General features: G+C 39.9%; 2 protein-coding genes across 3 annotated transcripts; both read right to left on the bottom strand.

Annotated features, from left to right (window-relative positions):
• Positions 1-754: 754 nt before the first annotated feature.
• ambp (alpha-1-microglobulin/bikunin precursor) lies at positions 755-6614 on the bottom strand. The gene is made up of 10 exons (XM_034096398.1): positions 6362-6614; positions 5530-5672; positions 4335-4411; positions 4115-4231; positions 3845-3946; positions 3384-3439; positions 2591-2678; positions 2276-2443; positions 1308-1481; positions 755-1224 (listed from the first exon to the last, which is right to left on the bottom strand). Exons 1-10 carry the CDS (start codon positions 6581-6583, stop codon positions 1199-1201), a joined length of 1173 nt encoding a protein of 390 aa, XP_033952289.1. The 5' UTR covers positions 6584-6614; the 3' UTR covers positions 755-1198.
• Positions 6615-10468: 3854 nt separating this feature from the next.
• Positions 10469-17350, bottom strand: ptgdsa (prostaglandin D2 synthase a). 2 transcript variants are annotated; one of them, XM_034096343.2, is made up of 8 exons: positions 17216-17350; positions 16978-17132; positions 12366-12505; positions 12199-12275; positions 11140-11250; positions 10952-11053; positions 10824-10852; positions 10469-10711 (listed from the first exon to the last, which is right to left on the bottom strand). In XM_034096343.2, the coding sequence occupies exons 2-7, from the start codon at positions 17071-17073 to the stop codon at positions 10824-10826; spliced, it is 555 nt and encodes a 184-aa protein (XP_033952234.1). In that variant the 5' UTR covers positions 17074-17132; positions 17216-17350; the 3' UTR covers positions 10469-10711. The 2 variants fall into 2 exon arrangements, with proteins under 2 accessions (XP_033952234.1, XP_033952233.1); XM_034096342.2 differs by having other exon boundaries at positions 16978-17350.
• Positions 17351-19735: the final 2385 nt, after the last annotated feature.

Raw genomic sequence — 19735 nt, forward strand, 5'->3', positions numbered from 1 at the left:
CTGTATGTGAGTGAGTGAGTGAGTGAGTGAGTGAGTGAGTGAGTGAGTGAGTGAGTGAGTGTGTGTGTGTGTGTGTGTGTGTGTGTGTGTGTCAATTATTGTTCATTTTTAGATTTTCATTTTGTATGTGTGAGAGATAGAGAGGGGCACATAGAGGAAGAGAGTGAGGGAGCACACAGAAAGGCTGAGAGCAAAAGAGAGAAGGAGAGAGAGAGGTCCGGGGACATACCCATCGTGTGTGCCAGTGTGTAGTCTGTGTACTGTATGATGTGGCTCTTTGCAGTAACACAGGAACATTATTGGCTCTTTACCTCTGATTGGTTGGCCAAGGGAATCAAACATGAAAAGGTGAGTAATGGTAAACTTTCTTCAATCGTGTGTGTGATGAGTGGAAGCAGGAAGCAAGGTGTCCCTAATTGTAGCTGCAATAAAACATAACACTTTACAACTGTATACAGCTGTTGCTACAGACAGTAAATATTGTAACCATAAAATATAATGTGAAATGCTCAAATATCAGTATAAACACAATATACAGTATGAGAACATGTTATCTACAGCTTGATCTGATTACACCACACATCAGGAGTAACGAGTCTTTCAAAAAGTCCTTTCCGTGACATAAGGCTATATGAAATAACTTGACTTGACCGTACCATACACTCTGTCTATTTTTTATTTGATTTGTTCAAGAAGCAAATAAGCACTACTTCAGCAGATAACAGTAACAAACAAGAAACAACAGACAAACAAACATAGTCATCCAGTGTTTTTATTGGTGGTCTGCTGTAATATAACTTCCAGTGTTGGGGAGAAACTGATAATATTACCATATGAAAGTGTTTGTGATCAATACAGTTAGTTAAATGTAATCAAATGACAGTTATGTAACACATTTAAGTAACAAATGGGTAACAACCAAATGTAATGTTTGTCTGTAAAAACTATTAAAAAAAGATATTGACAGATATCAGTGTTGAATACTGTTCTTACATTTTTAGAGAAATCTAAAATAAATCAAATATAATGAGTTGCATAACTTAGTACGTTTCTAAAAGGGTAACTAGTCACCTGATATTACATTTATAAATTGACCTTTCTAACATTTCAGATATACCATGAGAGATGAGACAAAAGCATGACTCTTTATTGGGATGCTGATTCAAGTTGCATCTCTGTATTATGATGAGCAGTTTGCTCAGTTTGCTTTCAGGAGCTCTCCCTCTGTAAAAGACCAAAAACACATAATTATTTCCTCATATCTGGGTGGATATGTACATGTTTGTGTGTGTTTGATAACCCCTCACCGTCATTGACCACCCCGCAGTACTCGTCACACTCGGCCTTGCTGTAGAACTTGTTGGCGTTGCCCTGGCAGAAGCCCTGTTTGTACTGCACGCAGAGGCCCACGGTGGAGTCGAAGGCCCAGACGGGCGGCTGGCCGGTGCACGGCATGGCCGCCATTGGCAGGCGGCACACAGCTGGAGACACAACAGAGGAGAGTTCATATTGTCATGCATATCCAGGGCAGGGCTAGGCCATCCATATTACACCACTACTGAATATTTGAAGAAAAAAAATATCCTCTTTAACTTTTTTTATTGTGTTATTTAATAAAAAACAAAAACACAAAGGATTTTGCCAATACCTATACATTATGACACCCATATTCTAGGGTTTTCCTTTTTTTAAATGTATTATTCACTGCTCAAATCCTAGCATTGGGCAGCGTTTATTATATTTATATGTACATAAGTAATATAACCACACTGTATACATCGGTTTATATCCTTATACTGTCTATACCATACTATCACTATACTGTCAATACAGTTTATACTGTACATACTTCATCTGTTTATAGCCTAATTATTCATTCATTCATTTTGAATCTGAATCTGTTAGTCATTTTAAATTTGGCCTAATAATGGGAATCCCAACAAAGGGTTTTGTGGGTAAGTGTGGGTGGGTTTGGTAGTCATCCTCTCTGAGTAATGGCCATTCCAAATTTGAAAAAAAGGAAAATAAATATATATATAATAAATGTTGCACAGACTAAACAGGCACTGGGCAAAACATATTGATACTGCATGATTTGTAAAATACATTCAATAAGTAGAGGTTGTGTTTAGTATTTAAAATCAAACTCATTCATAATAACATTAGTTTACCAAAGTGCTGCACAATCGAATATAACAAAACAACAATAAGAACAATAGTAAACATTGATAGTGAATTAAAAGTCGACCAAATATGTGTTTCATTCACTCCTGACCTTCAGTGCGACATCTCTGCAGACACTCTCTCTCGTTTTCAAAGTTGTTCTGGTTGCCCATACAGCCTCCGTAATTGAAGAGTGCACAGCTCATGGAGGAGGAGTTGTAGTAGTAACGCTGGTGCAGCCCGAAACATGGGCCTGTTTCTGGTGCTGCTTTACAGGACTCTACGTGGAGAAGTAAAGGGAGGATATTCCTATAGTTTCAACACCAGAATCAGCATCTCTTATCTTGCATTCAACACACATTCATTTTCACGAATTTCCTTTGTTTTGGAATAACATCTTAGCGTTTTGGGGTTAAGCTGATCTTACCGCTTCCATTGAAAAGAGGTGTATCATCACCAGAACCCTCGACATCTGCTGGAACCAGAGAAGGCACCACGTCTCTCCTCCTCCTCCTCTGCATCACAGCCCAGACACAAATGTCATCACTTATCATGTTTATAGCAAACACATATGTCAACAGCATACAGCTTTGTATTGTACTGTGAGGTATCTTAATGTATATAACATGTATACAATATATTACTTATTCCTTCATTTTACTTGCAACATTATGTCCCCTCCACTATTTTATTGCACTTTTTTATTTATTTCTTTGTAGGTTGCATTGTTGGAAGAGCCTGGGACTTGAAATTGACAATAACTGTTCTGTAGCTGTTGTAAATACAGTATGACAATAAAGTTGTTGAATCTATACACAATTAAAGCTATGAAGACAACTCTTTGAAACTCATTTGGACGGCAACACAATTTAAAACTACATTGCAGCATTTTGTTTTAATAGTCAGTTATAGATGCCATGTAAAGCCACAACATAAAATGCAGTGTCCACCTAAACTCCAATGAGAGCGACAATGAGTGCTTTTATTTATTATATATAGAAGGTACATTTTGGTGCTCATATCTGTAGTTTTACTCCAAATACTGCTCAAAGGAATATAGAAACTATTTTATTAAATTAAAGCACAGTAGACTTGAATCACTCTTTAAAAAACAATAAAACAAGAACTATATTAAAAGAATTAATTGAATTGCCTTCAAGTTAAATATATAATCTCAATAAGACCCTTCAGGTTAGATCGATTGAATGTATTTTGAGTACCTGAGCCTCAGGCTGAGCTGTCGGCTCCGCCACCACCTCTCCAGGAACACAGTCACCTGCAAACATTTTAAATTAAGACATTTAATACAAGACAGCCATGCACTTTATAGCCAAACAAAGTCTGACTGTATTTTAAATTGTGCTTGTGTTTGTGCAAAACAAGTATTGCACATAATTACAATAAAAAAAGAGTGGAAAATAAACAATTATACAATATATACATCTAAAAAAAGAAAATGAAGCTGAACTAAATGAGTGAAAACATAAAAGGTGATGCGAGAAAAAAATATGTAAACTGTCTGAGAAATAAGACACTATTGACGGGCTAAATTACAGCCAACACAATATAAAAGTGGGATATTATTTACATTAAGTGTGCAAAAATAACATATTAAATTAAATATAAATGTACAGTGAGAAGTTATAAGTCCAGTAATGATGTGTGAAAATCTATATTTTACCTTTGTTCTGCTTAATTGTGATAGTGTCATCACTCATTCCCTGATCTCTGACCAGTGTTTTGAAGTCCTCCAGCACCGTGTCTCTCACCGTCATGGATCGACCTAGACATTAATAATAAAGGGAAATGACTAAACTGAAACTTTAAATGAGAGGGAAATCCTAATTTAAATAATTGTATTGAATAGTTGGGATGTAAAATAAATATAAACAGGGTACCAAAGTTAATAAATAAACAAGATGCAGTGCGTATTTTGAGAAATGTCACTCACTGAAAAGCTTAAGTGAGGTGCTCGTATCCCCTCCTGACTTCTGTTTGCTCATTATTATAATCGCATACTCAATGTAGTTTGTGTGAACCACATAGCCATCCACGTCTGCCCCCCACTCTGTTGAAAAGACAGGAAGTAATATTAAAACCTGCAACAACTTCAAGGACCAAATGTGATCTTAAAGCTGTATCACTGCAGGATTCAATAGAGGGAGACCTACTTGCAACATGGTAGGAGAATCGTCCTGGTGTGGTGGTCAACCCAAAATCCACAGTCATCTCCTTGCACGTTCCTTGTCTGCAAATACACAAACAACAAGACTTTTAGATATAAATTGTCCACAACAGCTTCATCTGCGCAGAAGATATATAGTTGTATAGTACACAGAAGGCTTTGTCACTGCAATGCCACAGTGTAGCAATTCTCTTTTGCAAGAAACAGAATTATCCTCATAATACAAGTATAGTATACAGTAGTATACAAATACCTACAGTTTAAACATTTAGTATGCAGAAAGACACATTTTAGAATAATGTAATTCCATTATTTGTTCTTGTTTGTGTATTAAAAACCTTTTCATCATGATTTAGTACAGTGATTCTCAAATGGGGGTACGCGGACCCCTAGGGGTACTGCAGGGGGTACGTGAGATAAGAAAAAAAAAAAGTTAATTAAAAAAATACCATGCATGATTACAAAAATAATCTTAGTACAAAAAGTTAAATAGAAAACACAATTTTATATCAAATATTCCTAGAACCACCAAGGGGGTCCTCATATAAACATGTTCAATTTGTGTATTGTATTTTATAGTTTTGCATAATATATCATTTTGTTCATTGGTTTGTTAAACAGATATTACTTCAGTTGAAAAACTGAACTATTTTTTTTCATGCATAAAATGAAAATATCCTTAGTTTGTTGTAATGCATGCATGAAGGAGTTAATAAATCACACACTGAGGGAACATCACTATATTGGAATTATTTGTATAGGCTTTTTCGATCAAAAATGTTCGGGGTCGATCAGGGGGTACTTGGCTGAGAAAATGTTTCAAAGGGGGTACATTACTGAAAAAAGTTTGAGAAGCACTGATTTAGTAGATCATATTTTTTATTATTAATGTTATCTATCCGAGTAAAAAGTAAATATTCCCCCATGAAGATTATTCGAAAACAGGTAGAAAGTGAAATAAAATGAAAATACTCAGGTGAAATGGGTACTTTTGTGATATTCTAATAGGATAAACTACGATGTCTGATATGTGTTTTAAATTATAATGTACAATCTATTTGTTAATTAAATGGTCTTGATATCTGATTATCTAGGATTAACCTTGTTGTTATAATATTTAAGGATAACATTTTTCAGTGTATTAGTATGTTTGTGTGTGTACATGTGAACTCCTTACAAACCTGAGTACCCTCCGAGTGGCCTTGACTTTGCCCTGAGTGGTGCCGCCCTGCAGAACCAGTGTACCAATGGCTGACTCCTCCCTCTGATGTTGCATGTGGGGGCATGAACTGGCAATGGCAACATCATGCCATGTTCCCATGAACTGTCAGCAAACGGTAACATATTGTTTTTACATATTTCATAATGTATAGAAACCTCACATTGAAATCGGTAATGGTGTTTCAGTATACCAGACCAAGAAACTAAAAACAAAAGCCCAACCCCACCAAAATCAACTTCACGTTTACTATACTATATAAATAAAGATGAAGTATTAAAAAAGAAATTGTTTTTCACTGCTTGCTTTAACTGTCACTTCACCGAATACTCGATAGGGGCAGCAAAACATTGATAATATAGACAAACAAAAAAAAGGTGACAAGAAAATCTATTTTTATGCAGACGATGGTATACTTACTTATGTACTTAATATTAAATTGTTATATTACTTATGTGTACTTAGTATTAATTTATTTAAACTCCACTTTCCTGTGTTGGAGAAAATGTAGTCTCTAGCCCAAACTGCTTAAAAATACTCAACAATTCAAAATTCAATGTAGGTTTTATGTTATTTTCATTATTTATAGGTCCTTCATATAGGGAGGTTCCAACTGCCTGTAAGATTAAACATTTCATCCCTGAAATATGAAGTATATGTTATTAATTGTATAACAGACATAAAAGGGTGAATAAATGATCACATTAAGAATTGCATTTCTGACCAAACAAAATAATACACTCTAAACTACAGAAGACTATACATAAAAGAGTTAAAATAACATAAGAGTTCACCTGGGCCAGATCAAAGTTCTCCTGCGAGGGGTAGAGAGGGTCTGGGAGGACCGGGACCCCCTGGAGGGTCCACGTCCAGGCCAGCAGCAGCAGGGAAACCTGAATCACAGCGTTATGCATCCTATCAGGGCGTCCGTCAACTCGTCTCTGAAAGGAATGATCCAAGACCCTGAATCCCTCACTCCTTTTTACCCCTTCACTCTTCGAACGGGGAGGGGGCATTGACCTGTGATTTGTGTGCTCTGCATGCACTCACTCCCACCCAGAGCAAAGTAAAAAACAAACAAGTAAAGAGGCAAAGTTCGGATCCCTGTCTGTCAACAAACAAGAAATCAATATCGCACTATTTGAGAAACTAATGAGTCATTTTTCCATTTGGAACAGCAGGTTATATAAGAAGTTATTGAATTAAAATACAGTATGTACAGAAAACCAATAAGCATTTTAGTGACATTATTAAATTAATTATATTTTTCCCATACATTTTATTTTCAGGCTTTGATTTCTTTGATCTTATGTATATTGCTCTCAAGAATTGATTTAATTATAAACAGGAGAAGACATTTAAATTGCTACTGGTCCTTAAAAATAAATGAAGCACCAACAGAAAAAAGGTTATTTTAAGGTTGGCTGTTAGTGATATAGTAACATTCATACAGTGCGTGCTGAAAGTCAGTAATAACTAAAAATGTGTTTATTCTTTTAGGAATTGTATTCGGGTAGAAGTAAAAAGTAGCACAAAATGGAAAGTACAAATACCTCAACATTGTACTTAAGTACAGTACTTGAGAAAAATGTACTTAGTTACTTTACACATCTGCCTATATTAGAAACAACATATCATATAAACCATTTTTTATTTATTAAATATGAGTAGGCATACATTGCTTATTCTGGCATGTGTGAGGATGTGAAAAAAAAAGTGTTGGGGTGGAAAAGGCCTCATGTTGTTGTGAACGGGATGTATTTATCAAACATGAATAAAGAATGAACCATTCAATTGTCTTTGTTGTATTTAATTATTGCAAGAAGTACTGTTTGCAGAGTAAAAGATGCAGAATAGAGTTTGTGTTGGATATTCAAACAGAGGGAATAAGGGCGGTTTAAGCTTAGCGACAATGTAGGGAAAGGAGCATTCTCGAAGTTAGGGAGGCAGCATCAGGATGTTCATAGTTCATCTGAAGTTGAAGGTCCTATTGTCCATGTTCATAGATCGTAACTAAGAACATCGCAACAAAGGTTCTTAATAAGAACTTTTCCCAAGCTGAGCAAAGAAGTGAGAATGTCAGTAAATAGAGATAAACATTGGGCTGAGTTGAGACGGGATTTGTCTCCTGCTCACCTGAACACTGACCTGGGAATATAGTGAGATATACTTTCATTTATTTCTGTGTGTCAAGAAACGTCAGGGTTTTAAGAATGACCATGTATGATCATTAGTCCAGGCATGACATATTCTGATTCATGATGATAACGTCATCACTCAGTCCATGATCTCTGACCAGCGTCTTGAAGTCTTCCAGCACAGCAGCACTCACACTCTTACTCCGACCTGATGGGGACATCATTACCATTACACAAACTGATACATTTTTCTATGAAAAAACACTAATTCACAAAAAAAGACAATACATTAACATATTCATATATTTACTTGTCACTCACTATAAAGCTTGATTTTGGAGGTTTTAGTTCCTGAAGGTTGCTCGGTGCTCAGCAGGAGCATCATTGCATACTCATTATAGTTGGAGTGAACCACGAATGAATCAACTTCTGCTCCGAACCCTGGGGACAGAAAAGTGTTCAAATTATGAGTTTAGTTTAGCATTAACAATAGCCTGTTAAGTGCAAGATATGTAATTTCATGCCACAAAGGGTGTTTAAATTAAATCAATAACAAAAGTGAGATTGGGGACGTCACAAAGTAGCTAAGGATCATGGGTCGGCTTCTCCTGGTTAGAATGTATTATTGTTTATCGTTCAGGACATTTTGGAGCTGGCGGAGGTCTCCCCCTCCACAGATAAAATGAACCTGATCTTTTAAAATGTGTATCAATGTGTGTGATAACTAAAGACCCAAATGTGTGATTACATGTAAATACATTCTCTACCCTGTTAACATAATAGTAAACCATCCCAGATCTAAAGAGTATATGGTGAAAACTTGACTTAAAACTGGATGAAAAGTACATTTATGATCTTGCACAGATGAAAACCAAAAATGAAACCAGGTTGAAATGGATTGTTGTCATGATTCAAAAGGACAGATTTGCTCTATAAATTCAAAAAAGTTACTACAACTTAGTAATTAACTTAATAATGTGGGTCCGGGGACATGAACACAATACATTTAGCAAAGGATGAGGATAGGAAGGAAGCTAGAGATACATACTTGCAACATGGTTGAAGAATCGCCCTGGAGTGTCAGTCAAATAATAGTTTGTGGATCTGTGCTTACACGTGCCATTCCTACTACATTCAGGCACACACACAACAAAAGCAGAGATTAAACTAAATAGCACACTTCAAAATACCAAAAATGCTTGCAAGACCGACCTGAATCTAGCAGACGTCATGGTGAAGTTCCCATCAGGAGCCACTTGTTGCAGATCAAGTGCAACAATGACAGGGTTCTCCCTCTTGTCGTCCATGTAGTAAGGACAGGAGGAAACCACCGCTACCTCATTCCATTTCCCCATGAACTGCAGGAGACAAATGTAATGTAGAGCAAAGCATTTCACATGGCAAAAAAGATGAAGGAGGAAGGAATAACCTAATTTTTTGTCATTTACGAATGAATAAAATCTGTATTTTAGTCCACTTACCTGGCCAAGGTCAAAGTTCTCCTGTATGGGAATGAGATCATCTTGGAGTACAGGGCCAGCCTGCAGCATCCAGGCCAACCCCAGGACCAGCAGAGACCCCAGACTCACCTGCATCCTGTCAGACCCTCAAACTGACTCTCACTGGGTTTTTTGTAGATTCCCTCACTCAACACTACCAAAAAAACCCACACAACTAAAAGAGCAAAGTTCTGTCTCTTTATCTTAGCGTGTGTGTGTGTTCAATCGATATGATCAGCAGAGGATCACTGGACTTCAGAATTTGAGGCTAAAACAAACAAATCAATACCTGTCAGAATTTAAAGGCTTAGCTGCATTCAAGGGTTGTATGAGGTACAGATAAACTGTAAGAACAGTTAAATATAGTGTACACTTGATATTGATCGGTATAGTGTCTAAAATAAGTGTTATTGCTGCCCCACTTCATGGCAGTACATTGCTTTGCTTCAAAGCCAGAACTCCTGTCTGTAAACTCGGGGCATATCGATCACCATCTTCTGATCAGTGATTATAGATAAGTGCCTCAAACAACCTCACTTTAAAAAATCTCCACTTTTCCTTTAATATCTGATAATTACTAGTGAAAAACGCAGCAGTGATGTCACTAGATTGCACATTAGAGAGCTATTATTCACAGAAGGGACAGTGTTGTGGAGCCCTGTCTCTGCCCTCTAGTGTTCACATGACTCACACACACACACACACACACACACACACACACACACACACACACACACACACACACACACACGACACTTATACTAACCTTAACCAACACATGCCTAACCCTAATCCTAACCAAGTCTTCACCCTAAAATTAATGATTCCCCTTATGGGGACCTCCAATTTGTCCCCATAAGGGAGACAAGTCCCCACACGTGACTATGTAAACAGATTTAGGTCCCCACAAGTATAGTAATGCTCACACACACACACACACACACACACACACACACACACACACACACACACACACACACACACACACACACACACACACACACACACACACACACACACACACACACACACACACACACACACACACACACACACACACACACACACACACACACACACACACACACACACACACACACACACACACACACACACACACACACACACACACACACACACACACACACACACACACACACACACACACACACACACAGTTAACAGAATGTAATTCAATAAAACTCTCCAATCACAGTACAAACTATACATTTGGTGATTAAGAAAAACAGACAAAACATACATCTTTTCCTTTTTAAATAGCCTTGAGGTTTATATCCTTTGTTTAATGTCAGCGCAGTAGTATGAAAATAATGTGAAACACTACATAAAGAGCATGATGTATACATTACATTGGAAATATATGTTAATTATCATCCTTTCAGCCATAATAAGGATGTTTTCTGAGATAGAGCTTTTTGCAACACTTCATGGTAGATGCTGCTGAGAGTAGCGAACAAAGAGGTGGAGCAGCATCATCTCAGGAAACCTGCAGGGAGAAACAGAAACTAATTTTGACTGAATAGTTGATGTGCAGGAACAATTCAAAAACCTGTTGTAGGACATGGTTTAGGTCATTTAAAGAAAAGAAAACAACTCACCTAACCAGATCTTGATGACGGGCAATTTTCTGTTGGCCAGAAAACATTTATGGTCATTTAATTATCCTTTCATATTTGTGTGGATGTGAATAAACTGTATTAATATGTGTATGTTCCCTATACCTTACCTGCTGGAGGTGGAGTCAGAATAGACTCTTTGGGGAAATGCTGGGACAAGGCGAAGGCTTTAAACTTCTGAAGGACATCAACTCTGGCCGTTTGAGCGCGACCTGCAAACAGAGACACAGAAAGATGGGGTTTGCTCTGCAGCTCACATGTGATGGAAATAATGTGGATCTGTGTTTGTGTGTCTCACCGTAAAGCGCCACCTGTGTGTACTCCCTGTTAAAAACCTTGTGTTTGAGAACCACAGCGTATTCACTGTAGTTTGTGTCAACCACTGTGATGTCCTTCACCATGTTATGGCCTGAAAGTACACACAGCACAGATGAGGGACTAATAATAAAACGTTTATTTATTAAAGCACCTTTCACAGAAATATAATTCACAAAGTGCTTCACAGTAATGCTGTCACCTGTCATGTAGTAAAAATAACCTTAACCTACAGTAAGAAGTATGAGGATGAATAGAAATCCATGAGGGTGACATTATAATGCTACATCAAGAATAATTAGTAAAATCTGTCAAATAAAATAACCTACAATATTGGATGACTTGACTTTTGTGATTAAGTATTGGACATTGTATAAGTGACATCCAACAAAGAGTGTCTATGTATGTTATATATGTACTGTACCAAACCATATTACAACAATACTGCAAATACATCTTTAAAAAGTTATACATTTTATTTTTGCATTATACAGTTTATGCCCTAAAATAAAAACATTTAAAAAATATGTGAACACAAACAAACAATTACATTCATAAAAGGTGCATGAGTGCATCATATACACAAAACAAAATGTATTAAAAACAATACAATCGTATATACTTCCTGCACCCTATATTACATCTGTTTAAGAGCACCCAAATGGAGCCTAACGGTAGTCCTGCTCATTCTATAATCACATGTTCCAATCATGTTCATCCTTGAGCTTCCTCTCTTACAAAAAGCTATCAAAAATAAACCTAATGTTAGATTTGTCTGCACCCACAGCTTCACTGCTGCCTACTTTCATGTATTGCTTGTATCGTTAAATTAAAATGCACATTGACTGAAATAATAGTCACATCCCTTGCGTTGGCAATGCAGCTTTTATCCACGCGATTGTTTGAGTTTGTTTGCCCGCATGGTTCAAAATCAAACTTTGTTCTAATGCGACCAAATATAGACATTGTAACTAAAAGCTAGATCAAAGATCATGCTTAACATCCTTGTTGTACAGGATGTGAAGATGAGTCAGAGACTTACGTGTGCTGAAGTAGGAGAACTGTCCGGCTACATTGGTCCTCTCATAGTTATACACCTGAATCACACAACCTAAAGGTCTGAGGCACACAGAGGAAACACAATGTGTCTACTTTTTATTTTAAATCCTCTCTTCTTTGACACGCATTTACATTTGAATACAGACTCACGTGAGTTCCCACATGGTGAGGTTAACGTTGCCGTTTGGCATCGCTGTGACAACGCCCATGGAGGCCCTCAGTTTGCTCCTGAAGGGGACAAAACTCGGAGAATCGTAGGCCAGGCCTAACCGATACCATCTCCCTGCAAACTGAACACAAACAGGCACACAAGACTAGGTGTTAGTTTTAAAGATTTTGATGGGTGCCAAATCAGGCAGCCATAACACCAACTCTGCCAGATTCACCTGATGGGCTCAGGTGACGAGTCTGGACGAGAGTGGACATCAGGCACCCAAGCTCTCTAGACATCAGAGCAAACGACTGTAATGAGGCGTCACTGAGGCTGCGACGAGCTAGCTGTTCGCCCTCCCAAGGGAGGGGACCGCGGTGTTCACCGCTCGGACCCTAGGAGCTCCGGACCGGTAAAGAGCGGACGCTCCTGCACGTCAGCCGGTGAGATCGCTTCCATTTATTGCTGATTGTGCTATATATTCTCAAACTAATGAGATAATTGTGTACAAATTTGCCGAGGGCTCTCGCTAATTTGTTACTGCGCTAGTGAAGAGAGCGTCTCTGCCCTCCTCTCACTACATACATTTGGTTCCTTACCTGTTATATCGTCCAGTTAGTTGAGTGCTCCCGTTCAAGCTAACTGTTACGGCGCTAGTGAAAAGAGTGTTTCCGCTCCCCTCTCAATGCACACAGTTGGTTTTCTGTTCCATCCATTTCGGCTCCATGGGTACCGTCATCCGCATGGCAAGTGCGTTCTTCAGGCGCACTTTGGCACCCGCCACCCTTGCAGTTCCTCCCTCTTGTGAGTATTTGAGGGAGTTGCATGCATGCTGGAGGGACACTAAGACTCTTTCCAGTCTTACGTCCGATGGCCGAGCCCTAGCAGCCATGCAGGATGCGGCAAAGGTCGGCCTTGACCACATGCCGGCTGTTGAGCCTACCATTGCTTCCCCCATAGTTTCCCCTGACGAAGCTCTGAGGTCGGAGGCCAGGTGCCCTCGACCCCAATGTCGGGTCACTGATGACCTGCTCACTAAGGCTTACGATGCAGCGGCACGCATGGGCCGTATAGGCAATTCCCTCTCTCACCTCATGCTCGCCCTCTCAGCTTCCCTGCAGCAGGAGGCTCTTCCGCTACCAGCCTCAGTGACGCCTCATTACAGTTGTTTGCTCTGATGTCTAGAGAGCTTGGGCGCCTGATGTCCACTCTCGTCCAGACTCGTCGCCAGGTTTGGCTGGCACAGTCACCCTTATCAGAGGCATGTAGGAGGACTCTCCGTGCTGTCCCAGTGGAGCCGGGGGAACTGTTCGGTTCAGCTGCCGTACAGGTGCTCGAACGGACTGTCCAAGCTAGTCAGACCAGGCAACAGTTCTCAGCTCTTTGCAGAGACATGGCCCCCCCCCCCATGGGGTGTGTGCCGCCCGAACACAAACTGGAAGCTGATTCCACAAATGTGGAGCTTGATAAGAAAAGGCTCTGGCTCCCATTGTACTTTTAGAGACTCTAGGAACAACCAACAACCCTGTATTCTTGGAACGCAATGCCCTAGTAGGACAGTAGGGTATAATGAGTTCTTTAAGGTAAGATGGCGCCTGCCCATTAAGGGCTTTGTAAGCGAGAAGAAGAATTTTAAATTATATCCTGTGTTCTATAGGGAGCCAGTGTAAGGCAGCCAGAACAGGAATAATGTGGTCCCTTTTCCTAACTCTGGTTAGTACACGAGCTGCAGCATTTTGAATCAGCTGAAGCGACTTGACTGACTTCTTGGTACACCCTGATAATAAGGAGTTACAATAATCATATAAACCACCAAGGGGGCACCAAATCTGCACGCTTGCTAGAGGTGTCCCAGACTCTCCTGACTTGGGCAGCTCCTTGCTTGGCCAGCCTACGGTCAATGTATCTGCCCAGAGAGCAGAACCAAGTTGCAGACTCCCTCTCCCATCACAAGCCTCTACCAGGGGAGTGGCGGCTTCATCCAGAGGTGGTGGCCAACTTCTGGGGTCTCTTCGGCAGGGCAGAGGTAGATCTCTTTGCCTCGAAGATGTCGACCCACTGCCTCCTGTGGTTCTCCTTGATGGACAAAACCAGCCCTTTGGGTCAGGACGCCCTGGCTAATTCATGGCCAGGGTGTCTTCTCTATGCCTATCCACCCCTCCCTCTGATCCTACCAACACTCCTCAGAGTGCTTCATCAAGGCCACAGGCTTCTTCTGGTGGCCCCCTTCTGGCCAGCCAGGACTTGGTTCTCCATGCTGCACAGACTCTGTTGCGGGACACCTTGGCATCTTCCCAACAGGAAGGACCTCTTGTCTCAGCTGGAGGGTCGGATATGGCACCCCGACCCCTGCCGCCTCCAGCTGTGGGTCTGGCCACTGGAGGGCTCGACCCACTGCTGAGCGACTGCATAGAGCCTGTCAGGAGGACTATTCTCAATGCTAGGGCACCATCTACTCGTAAACAGTACGAAAACAGGTGGAAACTGTTCTCCGACTGGTGCCAAGGGCGAAATGAGGACCCAGTATATTGCTCGGTGCCTACTACCCTTGAGTTCCTGCAGTCCCTCCTGGATGACGGCCGGTGTCCCGTCAGGGTACGTGGTTGCTATATCAGCTCAACATGCAAGGGTTGACAACAGCACAGTGGGGAGCCATAGGCTGGTATCCCTCTTTTTAAGGGGAGCACTGAGACTTCGCCCCCCGAACATCCCAAGGGCCCCTACATGGGATCTGCCCTCGGTGCTGGATGCCCTATGCTCGCCTCCCTTTGAACCCTTGTTACAGGCAGAACCGAGGTGGCTCTCAGCCAAGACTGCTTTCCTTCTTGCCATAACCTCAGCAAAGCGTGTAAGCGAGCTTCAGGCCTTGTCCGTGAACAGCTCGTGACTGAGGTGGAACTCAGATGGCTCAGGTGTCACCTTATGGCCGAACACAGCGTTCCTCCCTAAGGTGCCACCCAGAGTAAAGTGCCACTCTACCAGGAGTGTCTCCACGTCATGGGCGACCTTGAGAGGTGTGCCCCTGGAGGACATATGTGCTGCGGCCACATGGGCATCGCCGAGCACATTCGCCAGATACTACAGCGTGAATGTTGCCGCCCCTCACCCGCTGGGTGTGGTCCTCCTGCAGAGTCCGCCTAGGCCATCCTTATAGGGTGAGTATTCAGACTTCCTCGTGACTCTGTTAGTATAGGTCATCCAGTGCTAAAGCACCGCCTCTGGCGGTCTGTAAGGATGAAATAGAGTTCTTGGTCACTCGGAATTTCGTGTTTCTGCGAGAAGATTCCATAGGACTGAACTCGTTGACGGCACTGGAACTTATGCCTTCCGGGGTCATACGAGGTCACACGTGACTTTGTTGATATAAATATTCGACCTGCGCATGCGCGAGACAGAAGATATCCAGTGCTAAAGCACCGCCTCTGGTGGTCATCCAGTATTCATAGAACCGTAGTTACATAGGTAACTATCGTTTTCAATTTTAAACATCCCACCCAGCCTCCACCTCAGGTAAAAAACTAAATTAAGCACACAAAAATAAATAAAAATAATTCTAAATAAAAAGATAATGATAATAATAATAATGGAAAACTGTAAGCAAAAATATTCTTACAATAAGAATAATATGAACCAAAAGGACTCAGTCATCTGATCTGTTAGGCATAATATGAAAGATAAAAAACGGGCTCCATATTGTATTAAAGTTCTTTATAGAACCTCCAAGAGAGAACCTCAGTTTTTCCAATTGATGTTCTTTAATAATAAAAGTTTTGTTGTAAGTAAGACAAACCCCAAATATATCTAGACTTATCCATTCGCATTTCTTTGTGCATTGCAACTTTTTTTCTTCTAGTCAGCAACACACACCGTCACCAAATATGGGCATTGGGAAAACTAAATTCTATATATCACATGCACCATTTTCCAGCTGTTATTAATTGATCATTTCTTTTTGTATGTATTTGGTTTATTTTAGCATGAAAGCCCCCAGTAGGAAAACAAGTGAGATTTATTGGTAAATGTTGACAACATTTCCTCTAACCACAGCATTTCCTTATGTCCGCATTAGAGCCTTTAAAACAATGACTGGATGGAGGTGTGACTGTTGAATCTTACATGTACCACTACCCACACATTGGCAATGAACCCTTTAACGTACATATATTATCCATAATAGGGTTCTTTTAAATGCTGCTGGGATGAATACCAACAGGAAATAAATGAAGAAGACATTTCTCATGATGTGTTTACCCTGGGGAAAGTCATACTGACCTCTCTCAACCTGAGGAAACCAGAAGGCCAAGGATTCACAAATGAATTAATCATGACACTTTGTTCTTTGGACTGAGGCTTTGTACTTGGTTTGTTTTTGGCCGCCAACTGGTTAGCTGTTCTCAAACATTGACTACACACACATGTGGACATGTTCTCACTCTCTCAAAAAACTCACTCTTTCTTATGCAAACACACACAGAACACAGCGTTCCCTCGTCAATGGAGAAACTTGATAAATACTAACTAATGAGAGCAGATACTTTTTATCATAAATCTGACTGGTTCAAACACAATACTACTGAAAAACAAAACATGAGAAGAAGTGTGATCTCTTACCCTCTGCAGGTTGAAATCTTTCTGTGGCTTCACGTCTGCGTCCACCATCATCACGCACAACGTCACCATGACAACAGCGAGCATAGTGGTCCTCATGGCTGCGTCGAGAAAAGGAGAGGTGTCTGAAAGGTTGAGAGAGGGTATCTGACCCGAGCCTAAATGGAACTGCAGTCAGTCAGAGACAGGTACAGAGTGGCAGAGCCTGTGGCAATGTTTGTTTTTCTGCTGATCCACCCACCTGCCTGTCAGCCAATCATCGCCGCAGGGGAACAGGGGCCAAGTGTTGAAGATGTGTGGCTCCAAAACAAGCCAGACTTAGACTTCCCTTCCCTGAAGGTGCAGCAGTATATCATGCTTGTGGTCTGTGAACATCATGACGATCATGTGCTTCCCACACAAGCACAGACACACTGCTGACACAAGACATTGTCCCACAACAAGAAGAAGGTCAGAGTATAGTCCTCCATTAAAGGCATAACACTGGTGGAAGATGTCTTCAAATAATTAACCTTAGTAAAAGAAGCAATATCACAATATAAACATACTCAGTTCTAAGTAAAGGTTCTTAACTGGGCGTTCGTTAACTTAAAAATATCAAAGAATTAGTAACAAAGTGTCATTTTAGTATTAAAAGTAATGGCTCTGGTTAATTAATAAATATTAAATCTAACTCTTAGTGCCTAGTAGATGTTTAATAAATGTAGTAAAGAAAAAGGTACAACGTTTTCCTCTGGAATGCAGTACTGTAGAAGTACAAACTGGCAGAAAAAGAAAGGCGTTTATACTTCATAATTCAAAGGAATGAAGGAATACTTCATCCCCCAATTTAATATTTGTATATCAAAATACTCTTCACAAACTACAAGTAGTGCACCTTCACAAGCATAGGTACAGTATGTTTATGTAGAAGTGTTTGAAATCGTGAGGTTAATCAAAAATGCATGTTTGGAAAGTAGTGATCGTTCAACTTTATAAATAAGACTTGCATTATCCGTTTGTGAGACTTTATTAATAATGTTTTTCTGTTGTTGTGTAAGTATTCCTTTAAGTTCAGTACTTTTCCCACACCTGTCAAGAACAATACTGTCTCATCTGTTGGCTTGAATTGAAGTGTAATAATTGCATATAAAAGAGGACAAGTTTGCACAAAGTATGAAGTGTTAATACTCACTCATGTCACGACAAGATAAACTGGTAATACGTTTCTGTAATAAAAGTCCCCAGGTTCATTTTGAAACTCCTTTTTGAGTTCCAGTTTCAGGCTGACTCATTTATTATTCATTATTTCTGTTTCAATAGTTGGCTGTGTTGTCCCAAAATGATGAGTAAGCCTTATAACACTAAAGATCCTTTACTAAAATAAGTAGGCTCAACACTATAACATAAAATATCTAATCTAATTTGTATTTCTGATAGCTTAAGATGATTAATAAATGTTTTACCACAGTGTGCAGGAATCTCCTTTAAAGGAAGATATTGAGCTCCTCTCTGATGCAAATATTGTTAAATCTTTTTTCCTTGTTTGATACAGTAAACATGTGTATAGTGTTATTTACAGTGAATCGTTTAGTGGCCATTTATACTTTTTGACTAATGCCTGGAAGTTACTTAACAGGAAACTGGCCAGGGATGACCCAAAGCCAACTGCATAACCTGACGTTTGGTATAGTGAACACAACGTTTGAGGGTTAACGGCCATGCTGTTAGTGTTGAAACGGTTGTGGTTGTAAATTGTCTGCATTATCTATAGACGCATCTGAACGATTTAAAAAAATAGTTACAACAATCGGAGCCTAAGTGAACAATTTAAATAGTTTTTTATTAATAATGATTTTCCATTTGCTTTTATCTAGTTTTCTTGAAACTCATGATGTATACAGCTAGCCTTCAGTGGACAAGAGGACATCAGTGTGTGTGTGTGTGTGTGTCACACACACACAGTACACCTCACAGACCACTACACACTCTGCACAAGCCGCCGTCTGTGCAACGAGAAAACAAAATCGAATAATAATTTTAAAAACCTTTCACACACATAGGCAGACGTGTTCAAACTCGTTTCCTTCTCTAGCAACGCTTGATGTTCCTGAGGACCATGACAGGGAAAACCAGAGAAACAGGAAGTGCAAGCGTGAGAAAATATTTATCAGAGGCATGAGGGGCAGAGAAATGTTTTACTCTGCCAGGGTTTTCTGCAAGATCACCTTTTTTGTCTGGTGTGTTATGATATCTGCATTGCTAACTTAACATTGGCCTTCAAGGTCATTTATGAGTCAAAGTGTATTAGGGGGCTGGCAGTCAATTGGTTTAATCTGTCAAGAAAATGTGTATCTGATGAGGAGCTGTCATGTCTCTAATGAAAATCTGTTCAAGGTCAATTGAGGAAAACATCCCACATTCTAAAAGTATCTCATGTAAGGTTTCATTTTGACCTTTACATTTCCATCTACAGTAGTTTTGGTTGCAGTTTTACGTCCTGTTATTATTCGTCCAAAGGCTGCATAACAAAAATGATGACAAGGAAACTTGTGTGCGCGTTCACTCTCCTTTTCTCTGAGAAAAAGCACAGCACCTCCCTGTGGTATCAAGTCCTCAATACACCACAGAATATTGCTTCCTTCAGGTCTTAAACGGATTTATCTACTTTTCAAATCAATATGCATTAGCCGAGAAGAGAAAGATTGATCTATTTCCACACCAGTTGAATCCAGAATTATGTTTCCCCTGGCTGGTTCCTTTTGCCTTTTATAAAAAAGAT

The sequence above is a fragment of the Pseudochaenichthys georgianus genome, chromosome 12 (assembly GCF_902827115.2).
Source record: "Pseudochaenichthys georgianus chromosome 12, fPseGeo1.2, whole genome shotgun sequence".
In the NCBI taxonomy this organism is placed as follows: domain Eukaryota; kingdom Metazoa; phylum Chordata; class Actinopteri; order Perciformes; family Channichthyidae; genus Pseudochaenichthys; species Pseudochaenichthys georgianus.

Coding starts and splice junctions, on each gene's coding strand:
- ptgdsa (XM_034096343.2), bottom strand. CDS start 17,073: ATGAGGACCACTATGCTCGCTGTTGTCATGGTGACGTTGTGCGTGATG. Junction 11,251..12,198: donor GTTCTCCTACTTCAGCACAC/GTAAGTCTCTGA, acceptor GTGTACTTTCAG/GCCATAACATGGTGAAGGAC. Junction 10,853..10,951: donor TCTGACTCCACCTCCAGCAG/GTAAGGTATAGG, acceptor TCTGGCCAACAG/AAAATTGCCCGTCATCAAGA.
- ambp (XM_034096398.1), bottom strand. CDS start 6,583: ATGCCCCCTCCCCGTTCGAAGAGTGAAGGGGTAAAAAGGAGTGAGGGA. Junction 5,673..6,361: donor AGAACTTTGATCTGGCCCAG/GTGAACTCTTAT, acceptor GTTTGCTGACAG/TTCATGGGAACATGGCATGA. Junction 2,679..3,383: donor CAGCTCAGCCTGAGGCTCAG/GTACTCAAAATA, acceptor GCTGTGATGCAG/AGGAGGAGGAGGAGAGACGT.